The sequence below is a fragment of the Culex pipiens genome, chromosome 2 (genome assembly GCF_016801865.2).
Source record: "Culex pipiens pallens isolate TS chromosome 2, TS_CPP_V2, whole genome shotgun sequence".
NCBI lineage: Eukaryota > Metazoa > Arthropoda > Insecta > Diptera > Culicidae > Culex > Culex pipiens.
The window spans coordinates 100,524,745-100,547,071 of record NC_068938.1 but is presented as its reverse complement, the minus strand read 5'-3'; the positions used below and the strand labels follow the sequence as shown (position 1 = coordinate 100,547,071).

Genomic DNA, 22,327 nt, shown 5'->3' with positions numbered 1-22,327 from the left:
GTAGGCAAAACGGAATCAATCACTAACAGTTCAAACTGCTTAACATTTACTCACAATAATGCATAACATTTTCCCGCCACCTCACTTTGGTCGATGAGCCCCGATCAGCTGTTCGCGTTCGTTACACCATCGGTGTGCGTGAGGGCAGCGTAAACAAACTTTACACTTCCACACACATGCACGCACTCCATGAAACGTCAAATTTGTGCAATACTTTTTTCTTTCTGTCAGCAAAATTTTCTGCAACCAGTGCAAAAATCGTGTTTTTCCTTAATTTAAGTGATTTTTCGTTTCGAAAGTGTCGCCCCTCGGTTGTTGCTTTGCATTCCGTGCCCGACGTGGTGCTCGTTCGGTTCCACGTGGTCAGCTGCGGGAACTACGATGAATTCTTTCTAGCGGGCTTTCACCCCGTCCGACTGTCCTCGATTCGCCACCACTAGAAAGAAGCCACATTTTCTCTTTTTTTGTTATCGGTGCGTTTCTTTGTGGGATCGCCAAACAAGTCTGACTTTGAACCTTTTTTTCCGTAGAAACATCCGCTGCTCAACAATCGCAAAAGAAAATGGAAGCAATAATCCAGGACCTCAACATTCCGAAGCGTCACATCCGGGAGACGCGATGCCAGCGCCGATTCCAGCTGCTGGCCCACAAACAGTGGCTGCGTGGGATTTCACAGGGTGCCAAACCCGGGGCGGACTTTCCGCTGTACAACTTCCAGCAGTCGGCGCTGGAGTGGCCCAAGGGAGGCCCGAGTAGTGCCTGGTCGCGGGTCTACGTTAGCGTAAGTTGTGGCACGAGCATCAATCGTTCAGCAGGTTGATGTTGATTCCAGCAACGCCAACAAAGATGGTTTCGTAACATAAAAGAGTTCGGTTTTATTTAGCGTCTTTGTTGGAGCACTTTATGTTTATTTTGATTGCCATTTCTGCAGGGGGACGAGTATGTTTATGTTTTCAGATGGAGAAATTGGTGTTACCAATACTAGCAGAGCAGAAAACACGTGCTTTTTCATCGAACTAATACATGGGCACGGTTTGTTTAGATGTCGAATTGGTGTCGAAAACTTTAGGAGAGTGCAGTTGAGTTTTGATTTCGAGATGTTCTGGAAGCACGAAAAGTTCTTAACGGAACGTGGACATCGAAACGAGTGGCACGATTATTAACAAGTCCTACCAGTTGCTTGCTGTTGCAGGTGACATTGACATTGTGGCAAGACGGTGAAAGATGTCTACACCCGACTGAAGCTACAAGCAAGACGTGTAGGACTAGGCATGAATACGATGAAGACGAAGTACATGAGAGGTTCGAAGGACGTCGGATCCCCAAGTCTCACACCTCTAGCTGTGGATGATGATGAGTTGGTTGAGGTGAGCGAGTTTGTGTACTTGGGATCGCTGGTAACCGCCGACAACGACACCAGCAAATAGATCCGGACTCGTATTTTTGCTGGGAATCGTACCTACTTTGGATTACGGAAGACCCTCACTTCGGATCGAGTGCAACGCCGCACGAAGCTGACGATGTACAGAACACTGATTAGATCGGTAGTCCTCTATGGCCACGCGACCTGGACGAGCATGGTCACGATTTCCTGGACAAACTGACTTGACTTTTATGGGCTACCTTGGATTGTGTGACGCTGTAAATTGTGGATTGCCTGTTTCTCTAATGAAGGTTCAGCTGGGGCATGTTTATTAATTTCTGGTTCCTCCATACCCTCAGTGGCGTGATGGGAGCAAGGGCGTCTATGCAAAGTGTCCCTACACCCGCTAATAATTTCTGGCGCTTGGGGAGGGAGGAGGGAAACCATTTTGATAGATGCGCCGTTGTATTTGTAGCACTAAAATTTGGGCTTTATGTGACGTATCGTGTGCAAGTACTAAGACAATTTAGGGTTATGACAAGGTAACAGCTTATACATTGTGCTATTCAACTTCGGATCTAAGAGAGATGTTCAAAGAAGGGAAAGGGACGATTTCATCAAGTCAGTTCAATTCGATCATTTTTATATTATTGCACGAATCCTGAGTCATTGAAAGAGGTTTACAAATGGTTCAGAGTTGCCGAACTTATACTTTTTATTTACTAACTCAACGCTTTTTTAAACACACCTTCTCAAAGAATCACTTACTAAATCCCCTTCCACAGGTCTACAAGAAGCACCCGAGCAAGGTGATCCCACTGCCACGGAACAAATTCCTTACGAATCTCACGACGGCTAGCAGCGCCAGCAGCGGCACCGATGCAGTCCCAACGGACAACGAAGATCCGCTGCACTACTCGCAGCTGCTGCAGTACGTCGCCCAAACCAACCACAAGAATCTCTGGAAGGCCGCCTACCGGAAGTACGCCGGATCTCGGCCCCAAGGCCCGGCGGGCTCTGCAATCGCCGGTGGGAACCACCACTCGCTCACGAGCGCGCAGGTCGGAAGTTTCGACAGTGGGGGATCGTCCGGAGGCGTCGGAGCGCCATCAATCACCGTAACCAACAGTACAAAGAAGCAACAGGAGAGCAACAACATATCAGCGGCCCTGCTGCCGTACGATTACGTCCTGCGGGAGGCCCTGTCCCGGGCTTACGGATGCCGGATCGTACGGGTGGACGAGGAGCTGGGCAGCGCACCGGATTACGGCGGGTTGGGAGTGCAGGGACACGCCAACCTGTATCCGGTGCTGGTCGCAATCGAAACCAACATGAATCTGTTTGTTATTTTTGATCCGTTTATCGAGAACAATCTGCTGGATTGTGTCACGTACAGTCCGGCGGTTCTGGAGAAATCCCACAATAAACCACTGTTCCTCATCTATCAGCTGCTGAATCTGATGAAGTCGCTGCACGATCGGGGGCTGAACATGGGCAACATTGGTTTAGGAGACATTTACTTGACGGAGAATCTTTGGCTGCGGGTCATTCCCAACTTGGAGGCAAATCTGCTCGAGTTCGACGATGAGATCCAACGGCACCTGGACGAGCAAAGTTCCCGTCGGAACGTTCTCGCAAGGGACACCAAAGTCCGTTTGATGCGAGGATTGGATTTGAAGTACTCCCTTAAGGATTACTGCGAAGCGTGGTGTCACGGACAGTTGTCCAACTTTGATTACCTCACGATACTGAACAATCTCGCCGGAAGGCGAATTGGTTGTCCTGAACATCACCACATTATGCCGTGGATAACCGATTTCTCCACCCGAAACGGACAAATCTGGCGAGACTTGAAAAAGTCCAAGTACCGACTCAACAAGGGTGACATCCAGCTAGATCTGACATTCCAAGCGGCGTCCGGAACGGACGGAACCGTTCCTCACCACGTTTCGGATGTCCTTTCCGAAATCACCTACTACGTGTACATGGCTCGTCGAACCCCCAAACCGGTTCTCTGCAAGTACATCCGCCCGATCTGGGTCCCAGCCGAATATCCCGTGTCGATCCAACGCCTCCAGGAGTGGACCCCAGACGAGTGCATCCCGGAGTTCTTCACCGACCCATCCGTGTTCAAAAGTATCCACGAAGACCTGCCCGACCTCGAAGTCCCCATCTGGGCTACTTGTCCGGAAGACTTCGTCGCAAAACACCGCGAAGCGCTGGAAAGCCAAGTCGTGTCGGAAAAGCTGCACCACTGGATCGATCTCACCTTCGGCTACAAGCTGACCGGATCATCAGCTGTAAAGTCGAAGAACGTATGCCTCTCGCTCGTCGACAAGCACCAGAATCTCTGCCAGCGCGGCGTCGTCCAGCTGTTCACCAACCCACATCCCACGAAGCAGTTCTCCACCGTCTGGAACGGAAAGACTCCTCCGAGACTTCACACCAATCAGGAAGTCCGCAGACGGTTGACCCGCAGCTCGGAAGATCTCTCACAGCCGGGCGGCAGTGGCGGTTCCGAGACGGGATTCTACCCAGAGTACGCATCGTCACCGCGGGATGCACGCTACTCCTCGCAGAACCTGCGCAGCGCAAGCAGTTTCAAGGCGGAATCGATGGAACGCTCAACCAGCTACCACATGAGCGTGCAAGCAGCGTCCAGCAAGCCCCCAGCCGTGCTTGTCCTTCCCCGAAACTACAACCCGGTGGCGCAACTGAATGCCGTTGAGAACTTGGGGATATTTGTCAGCAAGACATTCCAATCGTCGATGGCTTTAGCGGAGAGTGCGGTTAAGGACAAGCCACTGGATGAAGAGCTGGAGGTGTGGGGAAGCTACGAGCGAGAAGCTAGTTTTGAGAGCAACTCCTTCACGAACAGACTGTTTTCGGAAACGTACGAGGCCTCGCTGCTGAAGGATCGCAAAATGATGCAGAACTTGAAGTCTCAGAACCACCAGCAGCAGCAGGTCAGCTCGAAGCACACGTTCAAACAACTGTTGCTTGACGTGCGCACCAAAGATCTAAAGGTTCTGGGATGTTTGATCGTGGAGATCTGTCTGGCAGCAAAGCTGAGACCACTCGGAAGCTGCCTCCCGCAGGACTTTGACAGCAGGCTGGAATCCTGCTTGAAGCTGCTCAAAAAAGACTTCAAAGCCCTTCCGCTTTGCGTTCAGTACGCAGTGAAACTGCTACTAGGAATTGAAACTCCGGAAATGGACGCGATCGTAACCGAAAAGGGATTGCCGCAACCTTCACCACACCAGTTCCTGCAGCCACTACTTGCCAACCTCCTGATTCCCTTCCCACCGGAGTATCTCCGAGTCTACCAAGCGGTAAAGAGCATAAGCCACTTTGACGAATGCGCCAGCCTCTTGGATCTCTACACCTTCTTCGACTGCGACGGAACAAACTGCGCTCGGTTCGTCAGCATCGACAAGATCAGGATCGACTTCCGTCGCCGTATCGCCGAATGCAAGATCAACAGCTGTGTCGCCTTGACGGACGGTTTGCTGGAACCCTGCGGACAGGAGCAGTACTCGATCGTGGAACTTTTGCTACCTCACTTCATCGAGCTGATCAAGGCGGACGACACGTCCATCTTGGCCGCGTGGAATCTGTTTGACCCGATCGCAACGGCGCTGGGAATGAAGGCCACCCAGAAGCACTTGCTCCAGCCGATCTTGCTTCTGTACGAATCGGAAGATGCCGAAACGAAAATCACTCAGCCTCAGCACCAGTCTTCGAACAGCGATCAGGGATCGCTCAAGTTCACCCGTAACTCCTCCTTCAAATCTCGCAAATCCGTCAAGCTGTACCACCACAGCTTCCTGCTGAAGTTGATCGTGCGCTTTGGGTTGCGATCTTTCTTGGAGCACTTTATCGCTCCCCTCGTGGAAGCCGTCGGTGGTTACAAGGATGCGGATCTCAACCAACCGTACCACTTCCATGAGAATCCGCCGGTAGGAGAGTTCAAAAAGTCTCGCTCCTATCGCAGCTTCAAGCTGAAAAGCGACAGCATTGTGGATGGCGTGCCCGCAGGACCGGACTCCATGTCGATCTCCAACACGCTAGTGTCACCAGACGCGTCAGACAAAACACTGTCATCTCCTACATTAGCACAGAATCTCCCACTTGATGAAACCAACGAGGAAATGTTCACCTTCGACGACGATCAGTCGACGGCTCAGCCGAAGAAGTACACGACGGTGATCAGCGTCGGTGGAGGTGACGAGCTGAGCGATACCGAGGTGGACACGGTGATGAAAAAGATCATCGATGATTTGGACATGAAGGCGGACACGGGAAGCTTTGACCTGCCGTTGAACCACTCGCAGGCGGAGGAAGCTATCGAGGACGCACTGGAGGATGATCCGAGCTACGAACAGCTCAACCTGGCGACGGTCACCACAACCGATACCGACGCGCGGGACGATCCGAAATCCCCAACCATTCCAATCCCGTCCTCGCTACGCCGCAGCATCGAGTTCAACTCGATCGGGTGCGAAATTGGCAGCAAGAAGAGCATCGATTCGCTGGAGTTTTTGTCTAAAACGCCACGTGAAGAGAAGCAGCCGGAAACTCCCGGGAAGAGTGGTGCCGGAAATGTAACCACTACGCAGAATCTCTCGAAAGCTTCCGAGTCGGGGAAGACGCGATCGACGCGTATTTCAGAGATGAGTTCGGAGAGTTTGATCTGGTTGTCACATCGGTTGGGGCCGGTGCTAACGGCACGCTACCTCACACGGAACCTGCTGAAGATGCTCACGCTGTGCTACGTTGGCCATGAGAACCTCATGCCCAATGAAACGCACTCCAGCAGTCAGCGACCGGTTGGAAGTTTGAATTACTTCACCATCGCCAGTGGTTGTGTTGTCGGGGACGACGCCGCCCAAAGAGTTCTCGAATGTCTGACTTCGATCTCGGCTTTGTTTGGCGATCAGTTTATCTTGCTTCAGTATTTCCCGCACGCAAGCGAACTGATTGCACTGTGCCGTAAGAAGATCACACCATCGCTGGAAGGTGCCCTGATCAGTTCGCTGCAGCTGGTCAAGTGTCTCATCCCGTTCCTCAACGATAGCACCGTCATGGAACAGCTTCAGGACTTTCTGCTTCGCTCGATCATTCATCCGATCGTGCGGCTGCTCGAATCGACCAAGTTTGTCATGCCCAGCGGGTTCCTCGCGAGGTCCGTTTTGGCAGGAAAGCTCATCGACACTCTGTACGTGATATCGATCCGGATTGGGCGAGAAATGACCCGTGAGCACATCTGCGTTCCTGCTCTGCAGAGATTCTTCCTGATTTTTGAGAAAGCCTTCGGGAACAACGATCATCTGCGCGAGCTGATCCGTCAACCGGACTCCAGCCCAACCAGCTCGGGAACGGAGGACTCCCACTACGTTGAAATCCGTCGCGAGGGTGGAACCCGTGAACTGGCCGTCCGCGGTCAAGAGATTCGCCCGGTTCGAGCGAAAGGTCCGGAACCGCTGGACAGCTACACTCCCCCAAGCATGCTTGCCTTCAATCTGCCGGAAGCTGGAGATAACGTCCCGCAAAATCCAATCCGCGCTAAAGCGCTTGAGGAGATTCGTGACGTGTTTTCAGCCAGTCTTGCCTACACCAGCTTCTTGCCCTTCCTGAACTACCTCGGCCAGCAGGAAATGTCCCAAACGCTCAAGAACATGGGACTCATTTTGAACATGTGCCACGAGTATCAACAGCCGGACTACGGACGAGACGAACGTGACGGGTTCAAGCTGGACGCCGATCTCTGCGAGGAGGACGGTCAACTGGAGTCCTTGACCGCTGGAAACACGTTCGGATCGAACATCATCGGGAACCGCATCGAGGTGCGCTCCGACTCGAACAAAATCGAGCAAGACCAGAAGGAACTGCTGGGAATGGTAGCGTACCGTCTGGATCAAGTCAACAGCTCTAGGAACCTGCGAGGCAACTGGTTGGCGTATTGGGAGCACGAGATCGGCCGATCGGACAAGGACTACCGGTTCAATTTGAAGCAAATCAAGCTACAATCGTATTGTGGACACACCAATTCCATCAAGTCTGTGCTGGCGCTGGACAACGAAAACAGCTTCATTTCGGCGTCCAAGGACAAAACGGTCAAGCTGTGGTCGTTAAGGAGCGAGGGTGACGGAAGCAAGGTTTCGTCCTGTCAATTCACCTACATCAACCACCGGAAGTCGGTTCACTCGCTGGCTTTCCTGGAGTCATTGAGGTGAGTTTTATTTTGTAATCCTTATGTTCTGCTTACTGTAAAGTCATCCTCTTCCAGGCTGACCATCTCGTGCGATTCCGGCGTGCACCTGTGGGATCCCTTCGTGGGCTCCCAAATCGGCCAGCTGGACGTGCCCAAGTACACTCCGGTGTCCGTGGTCAAAACGTTCCCCTCGCCAAGCTGCCTGGTCCTGGCCGGGACCGCCGACAGCTGCGTCAAGATGATCGACGCCCGGACGTTCAGCTACTGCCACGAGTGGCGCGTTTCGAACGCCCCCGTCGGTTCCGTGCGGTCCATCGCCGTCTCGCCCTCGGGCAACTGGATCGCCGTCGGGCTCAGCTCCGGGCACATCACCGTGCTGGACGGCCGCACCGGCTTCATCGTGTCCTCGTGGCGGGCCAACGACAGCGACCTGCTGCAGCTGCTGGCGCCCAGCGAAGGTCAGCTGATTAGCACCAGCTTGGACTATTCCGTGAGCGTCTGGAACCCAAACACCGGGAACTTGCAATTCAACTTGAAGTAAGTACCCGAAACGACATTACAAACCAATTAACCAATTCTCACCCATCCAACCCCCAACAGAAACCGCCAGGAGCCGGTCCACTGCCTGGTCAACAACGGGCCCGAGCTGATCGTGGGAACGCCCACGAATCGGATCGGCGTGTACGGAGCCATCAGCATGGACACCACCCACTCGTACGTGAAGCTCCGCTCGGAGACGTTCCGCGGCGTGTTGACCAGCTTTGCGCTGCTGCCGCTGAACCGGATGCTGCTGGTCGGGGGTGACAATGGCACCATTAGTTTGCTCTGTTGAAGCATTTGAGAGCAACCCTTGGACATTCCCTCCCTTTGAGAAAAAACAAGTAAAACATTCCAAAGTATTTTTTGCAAACCAAGTTACACTTTTTAGCCTTGGTTACTTTTGAGCGTGCATGTTTGTGTGATTATTGTTAACAGAAGAATCTAAACAAAAGAAAGTGAAAACTGTTCTTATATCTTATACAACTAGCAAGCATAGTGAGTATTATTGATATTGTGAGAAAACATACCAAATTGTATTAGTATTAAGTGAAATATAGTGTAAAGGCATATAAATGATGATGTTTTATTTCAAGCTATACAAATAAATCTTATTTTTTTATTAAAATTCATTAACATTTCAGAACCAATTTATGAAAGGGGCGTATGCAAGGCGTATGTATAAGAATGTAACAAATTTCTGGTTTCGGTGGGCGTACTGAGCGAAAATCCCAAATATGAGCCTGTTTGGACGAAACAGGAGCTGGCGCTTTGCATTTGAATTATAAATGAGAATGACCCGTAAAAAGTTTATTTTCAAAAATCTAGATTTTTGAGGCACTTTGGTCACTAAAGCGTTTATTTTCAACATCACTGGCGTGTAGGCAAGATTCTTGCGCAAGTTTTATTATATATAACAATTAAGTTTTGAGAAACCTAAAGCTCGGTACAGGCCTTAAAAGTTTGGCAGCAAACTCTTATGGCGTCTCGGGCGTCGCGAGGTGAGACACCTACCTTTTTTGCTAGGGCCGAATTTTTGAAAGCTCAAAACTTCAATATTATATAGACCAAAACTTGCGCAAGGATCTGGCCTACACGCCAGTGATGTTAATAAGTATTACAAAAAAAAGTATTGAAAAAGTATTACACAGTAAAAAATTCTGTAAATTTAGAAGGTATATTTTGGAAGTTTGATATACCTCTTTCATGATGCAATTTTACCTAAATTTAGACTAAAAAAGTGACATTACACAAGAAAAATGGTGTAGTTACACATTTTCAGAGGTACAATTACACATTTTTTCTGACATAAAAGATGTACTCCTTCCCAGATGTAGAATTACCATGATTTTTTTTACTGTGTAATATTACATCTGAAAATGAGAACATTTTTGATGCAAGAGGGTGTGGCTGCCATTTCTCTCTCAGGTCCATATCATAATCCAGGATCAAACTGTTAGACCAAAGAGTATAAATAAATAAACTTTGCATTTTGAGTGTTGTGGAATCCACCTTTCTGTTTGGAACTGATTTGTCTATTCGGGGGATATTGGTCAAATAACTTTCTTCTACCTAGTCATATAAAACCCTAAATTTCAGACAATGTATTTAACTGTAGTAGGGAAATGTCATAAATCGATGCTTCTGTGCTCTCTCATGCTAACTAGATAGGAAAACCGGCAAGCTTAGTACAAGAGAGCACAGAGGCATCGAAATGTTTGTCTCAGAATGTAATTTCTAAGTAAAATAATAATGCGTAACCTTTTGTTTCTCATTATTTCTAATCCATACTTACCATATCACCATAAGGCGTCATCCATAAAGTATGTCACGCAAAAATCGGCCAAAATTAACCCCCCCTCCCCCCTATGTCACACTTTGTCACACAAGTACGTCACATTTTGCCAGACCCCCCCCCTCCTTGTTTTCAATGGGATTTTTTTAATAGTTTTTATATCTTTAAACTCTCATAATTTTGGTATTTTTGCCAATTCAAATATGAAAAAAAATGTCTAATTATTCATTTTTTAGAATAAACATTACGAAACAAAAAACAGTATTGTATCTTTTAAAAATTACACGCAGAAAAATAAGGCATATTTGAATCAACAAAACGTTTTGTTGATTTGAAAATCAAGATTTTTGTTGAATCAACGCTAAACGTCAAAGTAACTTTTTCAAAACAACAAAAGATTTTTGTGGAATTGAGAAAATCAAGGTTTGTTTCATTACTCCCTTGTGGACCACCGATCAGTGAGGTACTCCTGGATATTAGCTCCTGAAAAGTGCTTTAAAAGTGCAAAAACTGCCTCACGGCAAGAAAAAGAGGCGGTCCTCACCAGCAGGATCGGCAGATTTGAAGAAGCTAAAGAATGCCGAAGCGCTACCTGCAAAGCCAGGCAGTTTGAGCAAGGACGCTCAAAATTCGTCTGGAAACCAGTTCGCTACCCTCCCTGTGGACGTGAGCGAGAAAGAAGAAGTTGAACGACGGGAAAAGTTGCCACCCATTTTTGTGAAAACATCGTCATCGGATTCGGTGCGAAAGTGGCTGACTGGGTTTATCAAATCTGGTGCTTTACGAGCTTCCATCCGCTTGTGTGCTGATGGACTCAAAGTTCTGCTACCTACTAGAAAGGATTACAACTACGTTCGGGATTTCCTGAACAACACCAAGATTGAATACTACAGCCATGACGATCCAGGTAAACGCCCCATGAAACAGGTCCTCCGAGGCCTGTACGACATGGATGTGAGTGTGCTGAAAGAAGAGCTCAAAACTCTTAAGTTGAACGTGATCGAAGTCTTCAAGATGACGAGACACAACAAGGACATCAAGTATCGTGATCAACTGTACCTGGTTCATCTCGAGAAAGGATCGACAACGCCGATCTGAAAGCAGTTCGGGCAATTTTCAACATCATCGTGACTTGGGAACGTTATCGTCCAGTGCACCGTGACGTGACGCAATGTTCGAATTGCTTGCAGTTTGGACATGGTGGAAGGAACTGTTTCATCAAGAGTCGTTGTGCAACCTGCGGAGGTGAGCACAAAACACAAGCTTGCGAAACAATCAACGAGAACATCGAAGCGAAATGCTTCAATTGCGGCGGCGACCATTCGACCAAGAATCGAAGCTGCCCAAAACGAGTTGAGTTTGTAAAAATTCGGCAGCAAGCGACGACGAGGCACCAACCAAATCGTCGCAAAACACCACCAGCATACACGGAAGTGGATTTTCCTGCTTTGGCGTCACCAGGAGCAGGATCTACTCGAGTGGTTCCAAATCTGCAGCCATTGCCGTTGAATCAGCGGCAAAGAGTTGCAGAGCATACAACACCTCCAGGCTTCAGTAAGCAACCGAGGGAAAACCAACCAAAAACAACGGATGAAGGCAGTAGTGACCTGTTTTCACCACAAGAACTTCTGAACATTTTCATCGAGATGACAACAACACTGCGTGGTTGCAAAACTCGCCAGGAACAAGTAAGAACTCTTGGAGCATTCATCTTAAAATACAGTTCGTAGTTTACTCGTTCTAATGATTTTGAATATTTCAATGAATTTATTTTTTTAGTTTTAAGTTAGGATTAGTTGTTAAAGTGATTTTTTTTCTTTTTTACCCAAATGTATTCGATTCAATGCAATAATGTAAAACAATTTGAAGTAAAAAAATGAATGTGATCAGTTAATAATAAAACGAAAAATACAACAAAGATGAAGAGCATTAGGCCATACCACTTAGCATGTAAAAGAAATGTAATTATTATAAGAAAGTTCAATAAAGACATATTTAATTTCAAAAAAAAAGGTTTGTTTCAACGCAAAATCGGCGTTGATTATATTCAACAAAAAATTTGTTGAATCAAACCTCGTACAGGCTGATTCTACAAAATATTTTTCTGCGTCTATAAGACCTGGTATAACATTCAAGTATTAAAAAATCTTGAAAACTGTTTTTCACAGCTTTGTATCTAATAAGTTCAAACCATTTATAGCAGTTTTCTTATGAACACCCTGCTTTCAAAGCATTTATTATTATCAAGCAAGAATTTGCAAAATATTGAAGTTCCAGCTGCAAAAAAAAAAATGTGACTATATAATAAATTATAATGTGATACCGTCATCAGGGGTGACATTGGGTCTGGGGGTTAGTTTTGGATCATACAAAAATGCAGAAATTGGTATGACCCAATCTCACCCCCCAGACCCAATGTCACCCCTGATGACGGTTCTTCTAAATAATAGTAAGCAAACAATTTTAGAAACGAGGATTTAATTTAATTGTATACATTTCGAATTAATATTATGCAATCATAAAAAACAACCTAGCGTGACGTCACAGTCTCGGAAACCCCCCCATCCCCCCTTGGTCACATCTTGTCACACCTACGGTAACCCCCCCTCCCCCCCCTAAGAGCGTGCGTACTTTATGGATGACGCCATACTAATTGGTATGACTTTTTCTCTATATAGCAGACATGGCTGTCTGAAAAGGGACGGTGATATTGCAACACCCAAAACTGGCAGCGCTAGTCCGAGAGAATGATGGTCTCGAGTCGAGAGAATAGTGGTACCATTCACGGACGCAGAGAACACAGCTCGAGATGGGCGATAGAACTATTCTCTCGAGGTTCATTTGCAAAAAAAGTTCATCCGTCAAACAAAAAACCAAAAGTGTCGACAACGGGAATCGAACCAGAGACCTTTGACAAACCAATCCAATGACTTAGCTGCCTCGGCCACCACAGCTTGGTGACCAAGGAGAAGTCAGAAGTCGATGTATGACACTTGTTGGAGATTTATTGATTCAACTAACGAATGAACTCATTTGTTATGATGGTGTGAGTTGGTACCATTATTCTATCGATTTTGGCACTGAGCCCTCAATAAATTTTGAGAGAACGATTATCTCGATTCGATTATCTGAATTCTGAAGCAATGCAAAGAAAAAAAAAAGTCGAGGAAATAGGGAAGAAAATAAAAATTATTGTAACGAAAAATAAAACATTAATCCGGCAGCACTGTCGACTCCCGCGTCACCCCCAATAGCATTAACCATCAGCAGTCTCCCCGTTGGCTTCTCTCTCCAGGCAATCATCATCGCCGCTCGCAATGATTCCAATGATGACACAGCCGCTCACGCTCTTAGAAGCGGGAGCGTGTCTGCCAACACCACACACGCGGGCTCAACGGACGCAGCACGAACACTATCAGACCAGCAAGAGCGCACAAACACATACACAGTTTTTCTCTCGGTTTTTCTCATCTCTTTCGTTTCCGAATCGAAGCAAACGATGCCGCTAAAATTGGCAAATCTGGTACAAAATCGTCGCAAAAATCGAATTTCCACGGTTCCCCGACCGATAACCGACCAAAACACGATCACCGTGGCAATACTCGGAACATGGTCAATCTAAAGAACCCGGACAATCCACAAAAATGAGAAAAAACGCGAAAAATTTAACAAAAAACACGGACGCCAAGCAGGACGAACTGCTCCCGATGACGGCCACGAACGAACTCCCTTCAGGTTGAGCATCTTCCTGTGCATCTAAATTGATGTCATCTTCATTCTTCTGCCAAAGTAAAAGTATATACAAATGATTACCCGTGGAGTTGGTAATATAACCATAATAATTTTGTTATTGAGATGGTCGGATTAGTTGATAAATTAAGGTTGTACAATGTACACAGTAGCATTCACTCTTGGAGCAAAAACATTCAATGGCGGTACTGGATGGATGAAAAGCTTTTTTGATTGAGACGAACATGCCCGCCAAATTGCCTACCGAAAATGATACCTTTCAAAGCCTTAACAAAATAATAATAATAATAATAATAATGTTATGATAAATTGGTTATTTGCTCATGCAGTCTATTACAAGCAAAACAATGTAAATGGGCCAGAGCCGAAGTGTGAACAAAAAGTCTGTCCTGCTCGTTCCTATTGTAAACATCCACTGCACAGAAAAAGATGATGGTAATATTCTTCAGGAAATGGTGAATTTTCATCAGATTCTGATAATATAATTGATTTTTTTTTCCGAGCAGTTTTTGAGAAATATTAATCAAAAAATAGGTATTATTCAACCAACAAAATTTTCAACATTCCAAAATTCAACTTTTTTGCTGTGTGATGTAAGCAGGACAGACTGTTTGTTTACACTTCGGCTTTGGCCCATTTACATTGTTTTGCTTGATTTCCTGACCTCTGTTATTTTACTTAATGCATAGACAAACAGACATCAATTCTAGCCTATTTATATTGTTCTCCTTGACATAGTTTAAACATGTTGTTAGAGGTTTTAGTGGATTTTAGGATAAGTGAATTTTATTAGTAAAGATAATAAATGTCATTAACTACAAAACGAAACAATACATCAACATTATGTCAACTTAATCTTAAACATACCTCGTCAGTTGAACATGATTTTTTGCCATCCATGTTTTTAATCCTAAAAGTATAATTCTGGAGTTTTTTTTGAAAAGGTCCTATAAACAAAATTTCAAATTTTTGCTTTTTGGGTGTTTTTAGAACCGCCTTGAGTCAGGGGTATTCAAAAACACCCAAAAAGCAAAAAATGAAAATTTTGTTTATAGGACCTTTTCAAAAAAAACTCCAGAATTATAATGAAGATAATTACACACTTAATAAAAACGCAAAAACACGCAACTATCTAAGGGTTATATAAAGTATGCTACAGATAACAATGCACAGTGGTCCAGATCGCAAAATTAAGTGGAAAATGGATTTTCCGAAAAATGGTGACGTTTTGGAGCTTTGGTGTCTTCAGAAGAGTTGTTGCAAATGGAAAGGGGCAACTTTTGGTTTGGTTCAAAATTAGGGTGGTTCACGATTAGGGTGATTTTGAAAATCTAACTTTTCAGGAATATTTTTGGGAATTTTTTTGTCTTCTAGAAAGTTGATGGGCTTGCCAATCCAAGCAACTTTGTCGAAGACACCAAAATTTTATCTCGTAATCTACGCCTTCTATGACCAAATTTATAAAAAGCATCTGAGCAAACCTTCAAAAATCAGTTTTTTGAACGTGGCAATTCAGGGTTAACTTTTAGAGAAAAGTGATATTCGGAGCACTTTTATAGCTCTACAAAACAAACATTTTCATTTTTTGACATGTCAATTTGGACTTAAGGGTCAAAAGTTACAGCCATTTTAAGGTAAAAAAGATGCAAATTTAAAACTTAAATATCTCAAAATGGCGCAAGCCAAATTTTGAGCACTAGGTTGCATTTGAAAGAAGAGATCTAGCACTACAAACGCTGAAAAAATCTCAGGGGTGTTTTTCTTTAAACTTGAGATATCTTCATTTGAAAAAGTCTAATTTTCAAGGGAAAACCATATGGGACCACCCTAACGAAATTCGAAAATTGTCCAAATATATGTTTTTCCATGTAATTTTGCCCGCTAAATCTGAATCTGCCCTCAGAATTGAGCCAAAATGTCAACAAATCGATTTTTGGTCATATTTTGGGTTTAAATGATAATTTTACATGGAAACCCAAAATATGACCAAAAATCGATTTGTTGACATTTTGGCTCAATTCTGAGGGCAGATTCAGATTTAGCGGGCAAAATTACATGGAAAAACATATATTTGGACAATTTTCGAATTTCGTTAGGGTGGTCCCATATGGTTTTCCCTTGAAAATTAGACTTTTTCAAATGAAGATATCTCAAGTTTAAAGAAAAACACCCCTGAGATTTTTTCAGCGTTTGTAGTGCTAGATTTCTTCTTTCAAATGCAACCTAGTGCTTAAAATTTGGCTTGCGCCATTTTGAGATATTTAAGTTTTAAATTTGCATCTTTTTTACCTTAAAATGGCTGTAACTTTTGACCCTTAAGTCCAAATTGACATGTCAAAAAATGAAAATGTTTGTTTTGTAGAGCTATAAAAGTGCTCCGAATATCACTTTTCTCTAAAAGTTAACCCTGAATTGCCACGTTAAAAAAACTGATTTTTGAAGGTTTGCTCAGATGCTTTTTATAAATTTGGTCATAGAAGGCGTAGATTACGAGATAAAATTTTGGTGTCTTCGACAAAGTTGCTTGGATTGGCAAGCCCATCAACTTTTTAGAAGACAAAAAAATTCCCAAAAATATTCCTGAAAAGTTAGATTTTCAAAATCACCCTAATCGTGAACCACCCTAATTTTGAACCAAACCAAAAGTTGCCCCTTTCCATTTGCAACAACTCTTCTGAAGACACCAAAGCTCCAAAACGTCACCATTTTTCGGAAAATCCATTTTCCACTTAATTTTGCGATCTGGACCACTGTGCAATGGCGAAAAAGAACCATTGGCCGGTATTTCTCATTGCAGCATTCCGTTTTAATTCGTGCCTTAACAAGGTTCAACCCGTGTCAACGCGATGAAACTTGTGGACACGCGATCAAACAAGTTGGCTTAACGATTCTGTCGCCTTGATCAATGTTTGTTTGAATTCAATAGAAAACTGATAATTTGATCTTTAAAATGATCTTAAGAAGAAAATTATTGAAAGGATCTCTTACAGTATTTTGATTGGTACTAAGTATGTTTGGCTCAGCTCCTGCATTTATATGTCATCTAACGGATATATACCATGGTACATTTAAGGGTATTGAGTAGAACATAGGTTAAAACACGGCAAAAGTGTAGTTGTAAGAGAATTCCCCTATGCTCTCTTTAACACTAACTTATGCAGAAGTTCTTTTGGAGATTTAAAAGGGAGGGGATTTTTACATAAGACACATTCTCCATCAACAAAAATTTGAAATTCATTTCCCTGCTTTGATAATCATGTTTTGCATGTTTCGGACCGTTTAAAAATGTTTTGAATTTTTATGACATTCAGATGTACAGTACCGCAGAAAGTTTTTTTTTTCGCGCAAAAAATAGTTTTCGTCAATGCTTTGATATTTATCAAATAATTTTCGTCAATACTTTGAATTTTTTGGAAAACCAATTATTAATTTTGTAAATGTAAACGCGGCAAATTTACAATTTTGTAGAGAATTGTGACACTCTTAAAAATAACCGGGTTATTTCAAATTCGCAAAATATTTAAAACTTTTAGTATGTACAGTACTTTATCAATAATTCGAGTTTTTATTTATTCATATCAGTATAATTTTAGTAACTACCAGCTAAGATTTTAATAGCACCCAGGAGAAGTGATATTTGAACGGAAAAATAGGGGCTGGGTACTGATTACTTGAGTTTTTCCAAAAATATTATTTATTTGAAAAATCAAATCAAAACCTTTTGTAAACATTTTTTTTTAAATGTGCATAAGTGCGAAAATAAAATTGAAAATTAAAAAAAAACATACGTGACACTTGCTTGATTCCTCTTAGTCTAAAATAAGTATCTGTGCAAATTTTAAGCCAAATCGGTTAAGGTTTAAGGCTCGCTGTTGAGCGTTGAAGTTTGTATGGGAAAATCGCAAAATTATATACACGCAAACGAGAAATCCGTGAGGGCGGCCCTCCCAATTTGAGTTGTGTGGTACAACGCTGAAATCGCGAGGAAATCCCTCCCGACTAGAACGGTCTCGAAAATTCACGCACACCATCACAGAAAAATGCCGAAATGTTTCAATTTCATTGACCAAGAACGTAAACACTCGAAGGGCAGTTGTATCTCACACGTCAGTGCTGTGCACAAGTATGCGTGCTTAATTTGTACCTCCGATCAGCACAAATTCACTTAGCAGTGTGGTGCTGGAGTGACATGACTAAAGCAAATTGAACAATTGAAGAATTTACTGTTTAATTATATTGCCAAAATGTCAAAATGTCAAAATATCAAAATGTCAAAATGTCAAAATGTCAAAATGTCAAAATGTCAAAATGTCAAAATGTCAAAATGTCAAAATGTCAAAATGTCAAAATGTCAAAATGTCAAAATGTCAAAATGTCAAAATGTCAAAATGTCAAAATGTCAAAATGTTAAAATGTTAAAATGTCAAAATGTCAAAATGTCAAAATGTCAAAATGTCAAAATGTCAAAATGTCAAAATGTCAAAATGTCAAAATGTCAAAATGTCAAAATGTCAAAATGTCAAAATGTCAAAATGTCAAAATGTCAAAATGTCAAAATGTCAAAATGTCAAAATGTCAAAATGTCAAAATGTCAAAATGTCAAAATGTCAAAATGTCAAAATGTCAAAATGTCAAAATGTCAAAATGTCAAAATGTCAAAATGTCAAAATTTCAAAATGTCAAAATGTCAAAATGTCAAAATGTCAAAATGTCAAAATGTCAAAATGTCAAAATGTCATAATGTCAAAATGTCAAAATGTCAAAATGTCAAAATGTCAAAATGTCAAAATGTCAAAATGTCAAAATGTCAAAATGTCAAAATGTCAAAATGTCAAAATGTCAAAATGTCAAAATGTCAAAATGTCAAAATGTCAAAATGTCAAAATGTCAAAATGTCAAAATGTCAAAATGTCAAAATGTCAAAATGTCAAAATGTCAAAATGTCAAAATGTCAAAATGTCAAAATGTCAAAATGTCAAAATGTCAAAATGTCAAAATGTCAAAATGTCAAAATGTCAAAATGTCAAAATGTCAAAATGTCAAAATGTCAAAATGTCAAAATGTCAAAATGTCAAAATGTCAAAATGTCAAAATGTCAAAATGTCAAAATGTCAAAATGTCAAAATGTCAAAATGTCAAAATGTCAAAATGTCAAAATGTCAAAATGTCAAAATGTCAAAATGTCAAAATGTCAAAATGTCAAAATGTCAAAATGTCAAAATGTCAAATTGTCAAATTGTCAAATTGTCAAATTGTCAAATTGTCAAATTGTCAAATTGTCAAATTGTCAAATTGTCAAATTGTCAAATTGTCAAATTGTCAAATTGTCAAATTGTCAAATTGTCAAATTGTCAAATTGTCAAATTGTCAAATTGTCAAATTGTCAAATTGTCAAAATGACAAATTGTCAAATTGGCAAAATGCCAAAAGGGCTTTTAAATGTTGTTTTACATTTTGACATTTTGACATTTTGACATTTTGACATTTTGACATTTTGAAATTTTGACATTTTGACATTTTGACATTTTGACATTTTGACATTTTGACATTTTGACATTTTGACATTTTGACATTTTGACATTTTGACATTTTGACATTTTGACATTTTGACATTTTGACATTTTGACAATTTGACAATTTGACATTTTGACAATTTGACAATTTGACAATTTGACAATTTGACAATTTGACAATTTGACAATTTGACAATTTGACAATTTGACAATTTGACAATTTGACAATTTGACAATTTGACAATTTGACAATTTGACAATTTGACAATTTGACAATTTGACAATTTGACAATTTGACAATTTGACAATTTGACAATTTGACAATTTGACAATTTGACAATTTGACAATTTGACAATTTGACAATTTGACAATTTGACAATTTGACAATTTGACAATTTGACAATTTGACAATTTGACAATTTGACAATTTGACATTTTGACATTTTGACATTTTGACATTTTGACATTTTGACATTTTGACATTTTGACATTTTGACATTTTGACATTTTGACATTTTGACATTTTGACATTTTGACATTTTGACATTTTGACATTTTGACATTTTGACATTTTGACATTTTGACATTTTGACATTTTGACATTTTGACATTTTGACATTTTGACAATTTGACAATTTGACATTTTGACAATTTGACAATTTGACAATTTGACAATTTGACAATTTGACAATTTGACAATTTGACAATTTGACAATTTGACAATTTGACAATTTGACAATTTGACAATTTGACAATTTGACAATTTGACAATTTGACAATTTGACAATTTGACAATTTGACAATTTGACAATTTGACAATTTGACAATTTGACAATTTGACAATTTGACAATTTGACAATTTGACAATTTGACAATTTGACATTTTGACAATTTGACAATTTGACAATTTGACAATTTGACAATTTGACAATTTGACAATTTGACAATTTGACAATTTGACAATTTGACAATTTGACAATTTGACAATTTGACAATTTGACAATTTGACAATTTGACAATTTGACATTTTGACATTTTGACATTTTGACATTTTGACATTTTGACATTTTGACATTTTGACATTTTGACATTTTGACATTTTGACATTTTGACATTTTGACATTTTGACATTTTGACATTTTGACATTTTGACATTTTGACATTTTGACATTTTGACATTTTGACATTTTGACATTTTGACATTTTGACATTTTGACAATTTGACAATTTGACAATTTGACAATTTGACAATTTGACAATTTGACATTTTGACATTTTGACATTTTGACATTTTGACAATTTGACAATTTGACAATTTGACAATTTGACAATTTGACATTTTGACATTTTGACATTTTGACATTTTGACATTTTGACATTTTGACATTTTGACATTTTGACATTTTGACATTTTGACATTTTGACATTTTGACAATTTGACAATTTGACATTTTGACATTTTGACATTTTGACATTTTGACAATTTGACAATTTGACAATTTGACAATTTGACATTTTGACATTTTGACATTTTGACATTTTGACATTTTGACATTTTGACATTTTGACATTTTGACATTTTGACATTTTGACATTTTGACATTTTGACATTTTGACATTTTGACAATTTGACAATTTGACAATTTGACATTTTGACAATTTGACAATTTGACAATTTGACAATTTGACCATTTGATTGACAATTGACAATTTGACAATTTGACAATTTAACAATTTGACAATTCGACAATTTGACAATTTGACAATTTGACAATTTGACAATTTGACAACCCTATGCGAACTAAAATTAAGTCCAGAAATAGTTCACGTTTAACACATTTTACCAGAAATAAATCAACAAGCATTGGTAAATATTTGTAGCGCTCTTGTGGAAGTAATTAAAAAATTGCTCGTTTAAAGTTTGAACCAATTGCAATACTTTTCCTTTTGCATAAAAGAACAGTAACCACCACCAAACCAAGTCAAGAATTTGGATCATAGAAGGTGTAGCGGATTTCATCGCACAAAAAAATGAAACAAATTTAAATGTCTAATTTTCATCGACGTTACGTAAAAAATGACAAATGCTTTTTTTCTAACGTTGACGTTAACAGTAAACCTTGTTACAATACATTTTTTTATTTAATTAAATTAAATTTAAAATTTAATATCGCTTGAAAAAAAAGCGACCTAAAATTCATCATACCTTTAATAGTTTATGCACCTTGGGCCTCGCTCGCTGTGACGGACGGCCGGCATGCGCTGAACAAAGAAAGTGACAGTTCGTTCCGTCAGGCATTCACTCGAGAATTTTTTTCATTTTAGTCGCACGGCTTTCACAAAGTCTCCCCTAATTTGTGTTTTTCTCTACCAAATCAAAAAGTTTAAATCTTGACTTTTTTTTGATAAGGTCCAATAAACAAATGTAAACATTGAGTGTATCCCGCTTACTCCGATGGACTTTGACATAAGGTGTGAAAGGGATACACTCAATGTTTACATTTGTTTATAGGACCTTATCAAAAAAAAGTCAAGAAATGTTATCGTTTGCGAGCAAGCCTTTGGACATCATATTTTCTGGCTGGTAAGTTAATTTTTTGATCGAATTCAATTGCGATCCCCTTTTCTGCTCGATTTAGTTGACTCATAAATTGACGCAGGTTTTTTCTTCTCATCAATTTCAGGGCCATCCAGCAAAAGAACCGATTCTGGACAGAATGGCCTGGAAACGGCATTCAACAATGTTCCGGCGGATGAGTTTTGGAGGCAAGGCATGTGTCCCCGCCGGTTGCCAGTGTGTTCTTGCATTGATTTTGTCCCGGTCCACATCTGTTAATATTGTGATTATGTGAAGTGAATAAACGTTTTTTTTTCGGACATTTTGCTGCATTTTTTACCGAATGAAATTTGCCCATCCAAACAGCTCACTAATACAAGTGCATGGACCAACCATGCACACCAATACACTCACACAAATCCTTGACATGGTGTCACCAATACAAGCAAAATGGTTTAGATGTGTGAGTGTGAATTCAGTTTACATGGCGTGAAACATTTCTTGCGGTTTTCCCTCACGCGGTTTGTGCAGGAGTTCTCGCCTGTCCGTGCATGGTGACAGTTCCCTCTCAATTCGGGAGGGTTTTCTCACGATTTT

The 22,327-nt window shown here is 41.3% G+C and overlaps 1 protein-coding gene and 1 long non-coding RNA gene across 2 annotated transcripts; both read left to right on the top strand.

Moving 5' to 3' along the window:
* Positions 1 to 530: 530 nt before the first annotated feature.
* Positions 531 to 8,688, top strand: LOC120413088 (WD repeat-containing protein 81). The gene is made up of 4 exons (XM_039573794.2): positions 531 to 781; positions 2,149 to 7,595; positions 7,653 to 8,114; positions 8,178 to 8,688. Exons 1-4 carry the CDS (start codon positions 563 to 565, stop codon positions 8,407 to 8,409), a joined length of 6,360 nt encoding a protein of 2,119 aa, XP_039429728.1. The 5' UTR covers positions 531 to 562; the 3' UTR covers positions 8,410 to 8,688.
* A 13,019-nt stretch (positions 8,689 to 21,707) lies between these two features.
* LOC120413124 (uncharacterized) lies at positions 21,708 to 22,050 on the top strand. Its single transcript, XR_005604913.1, has 2 exons — positions 21,708 to 21,757; positions 21,858 to 22,050. It is a non-coding gene; the product is annotated as an uncharacterized LOC120413124 (long non-coding RNA).
* The last annotated feature ends 277 nt before the right edge of the window (positions 22,051 to 22,327 follow it).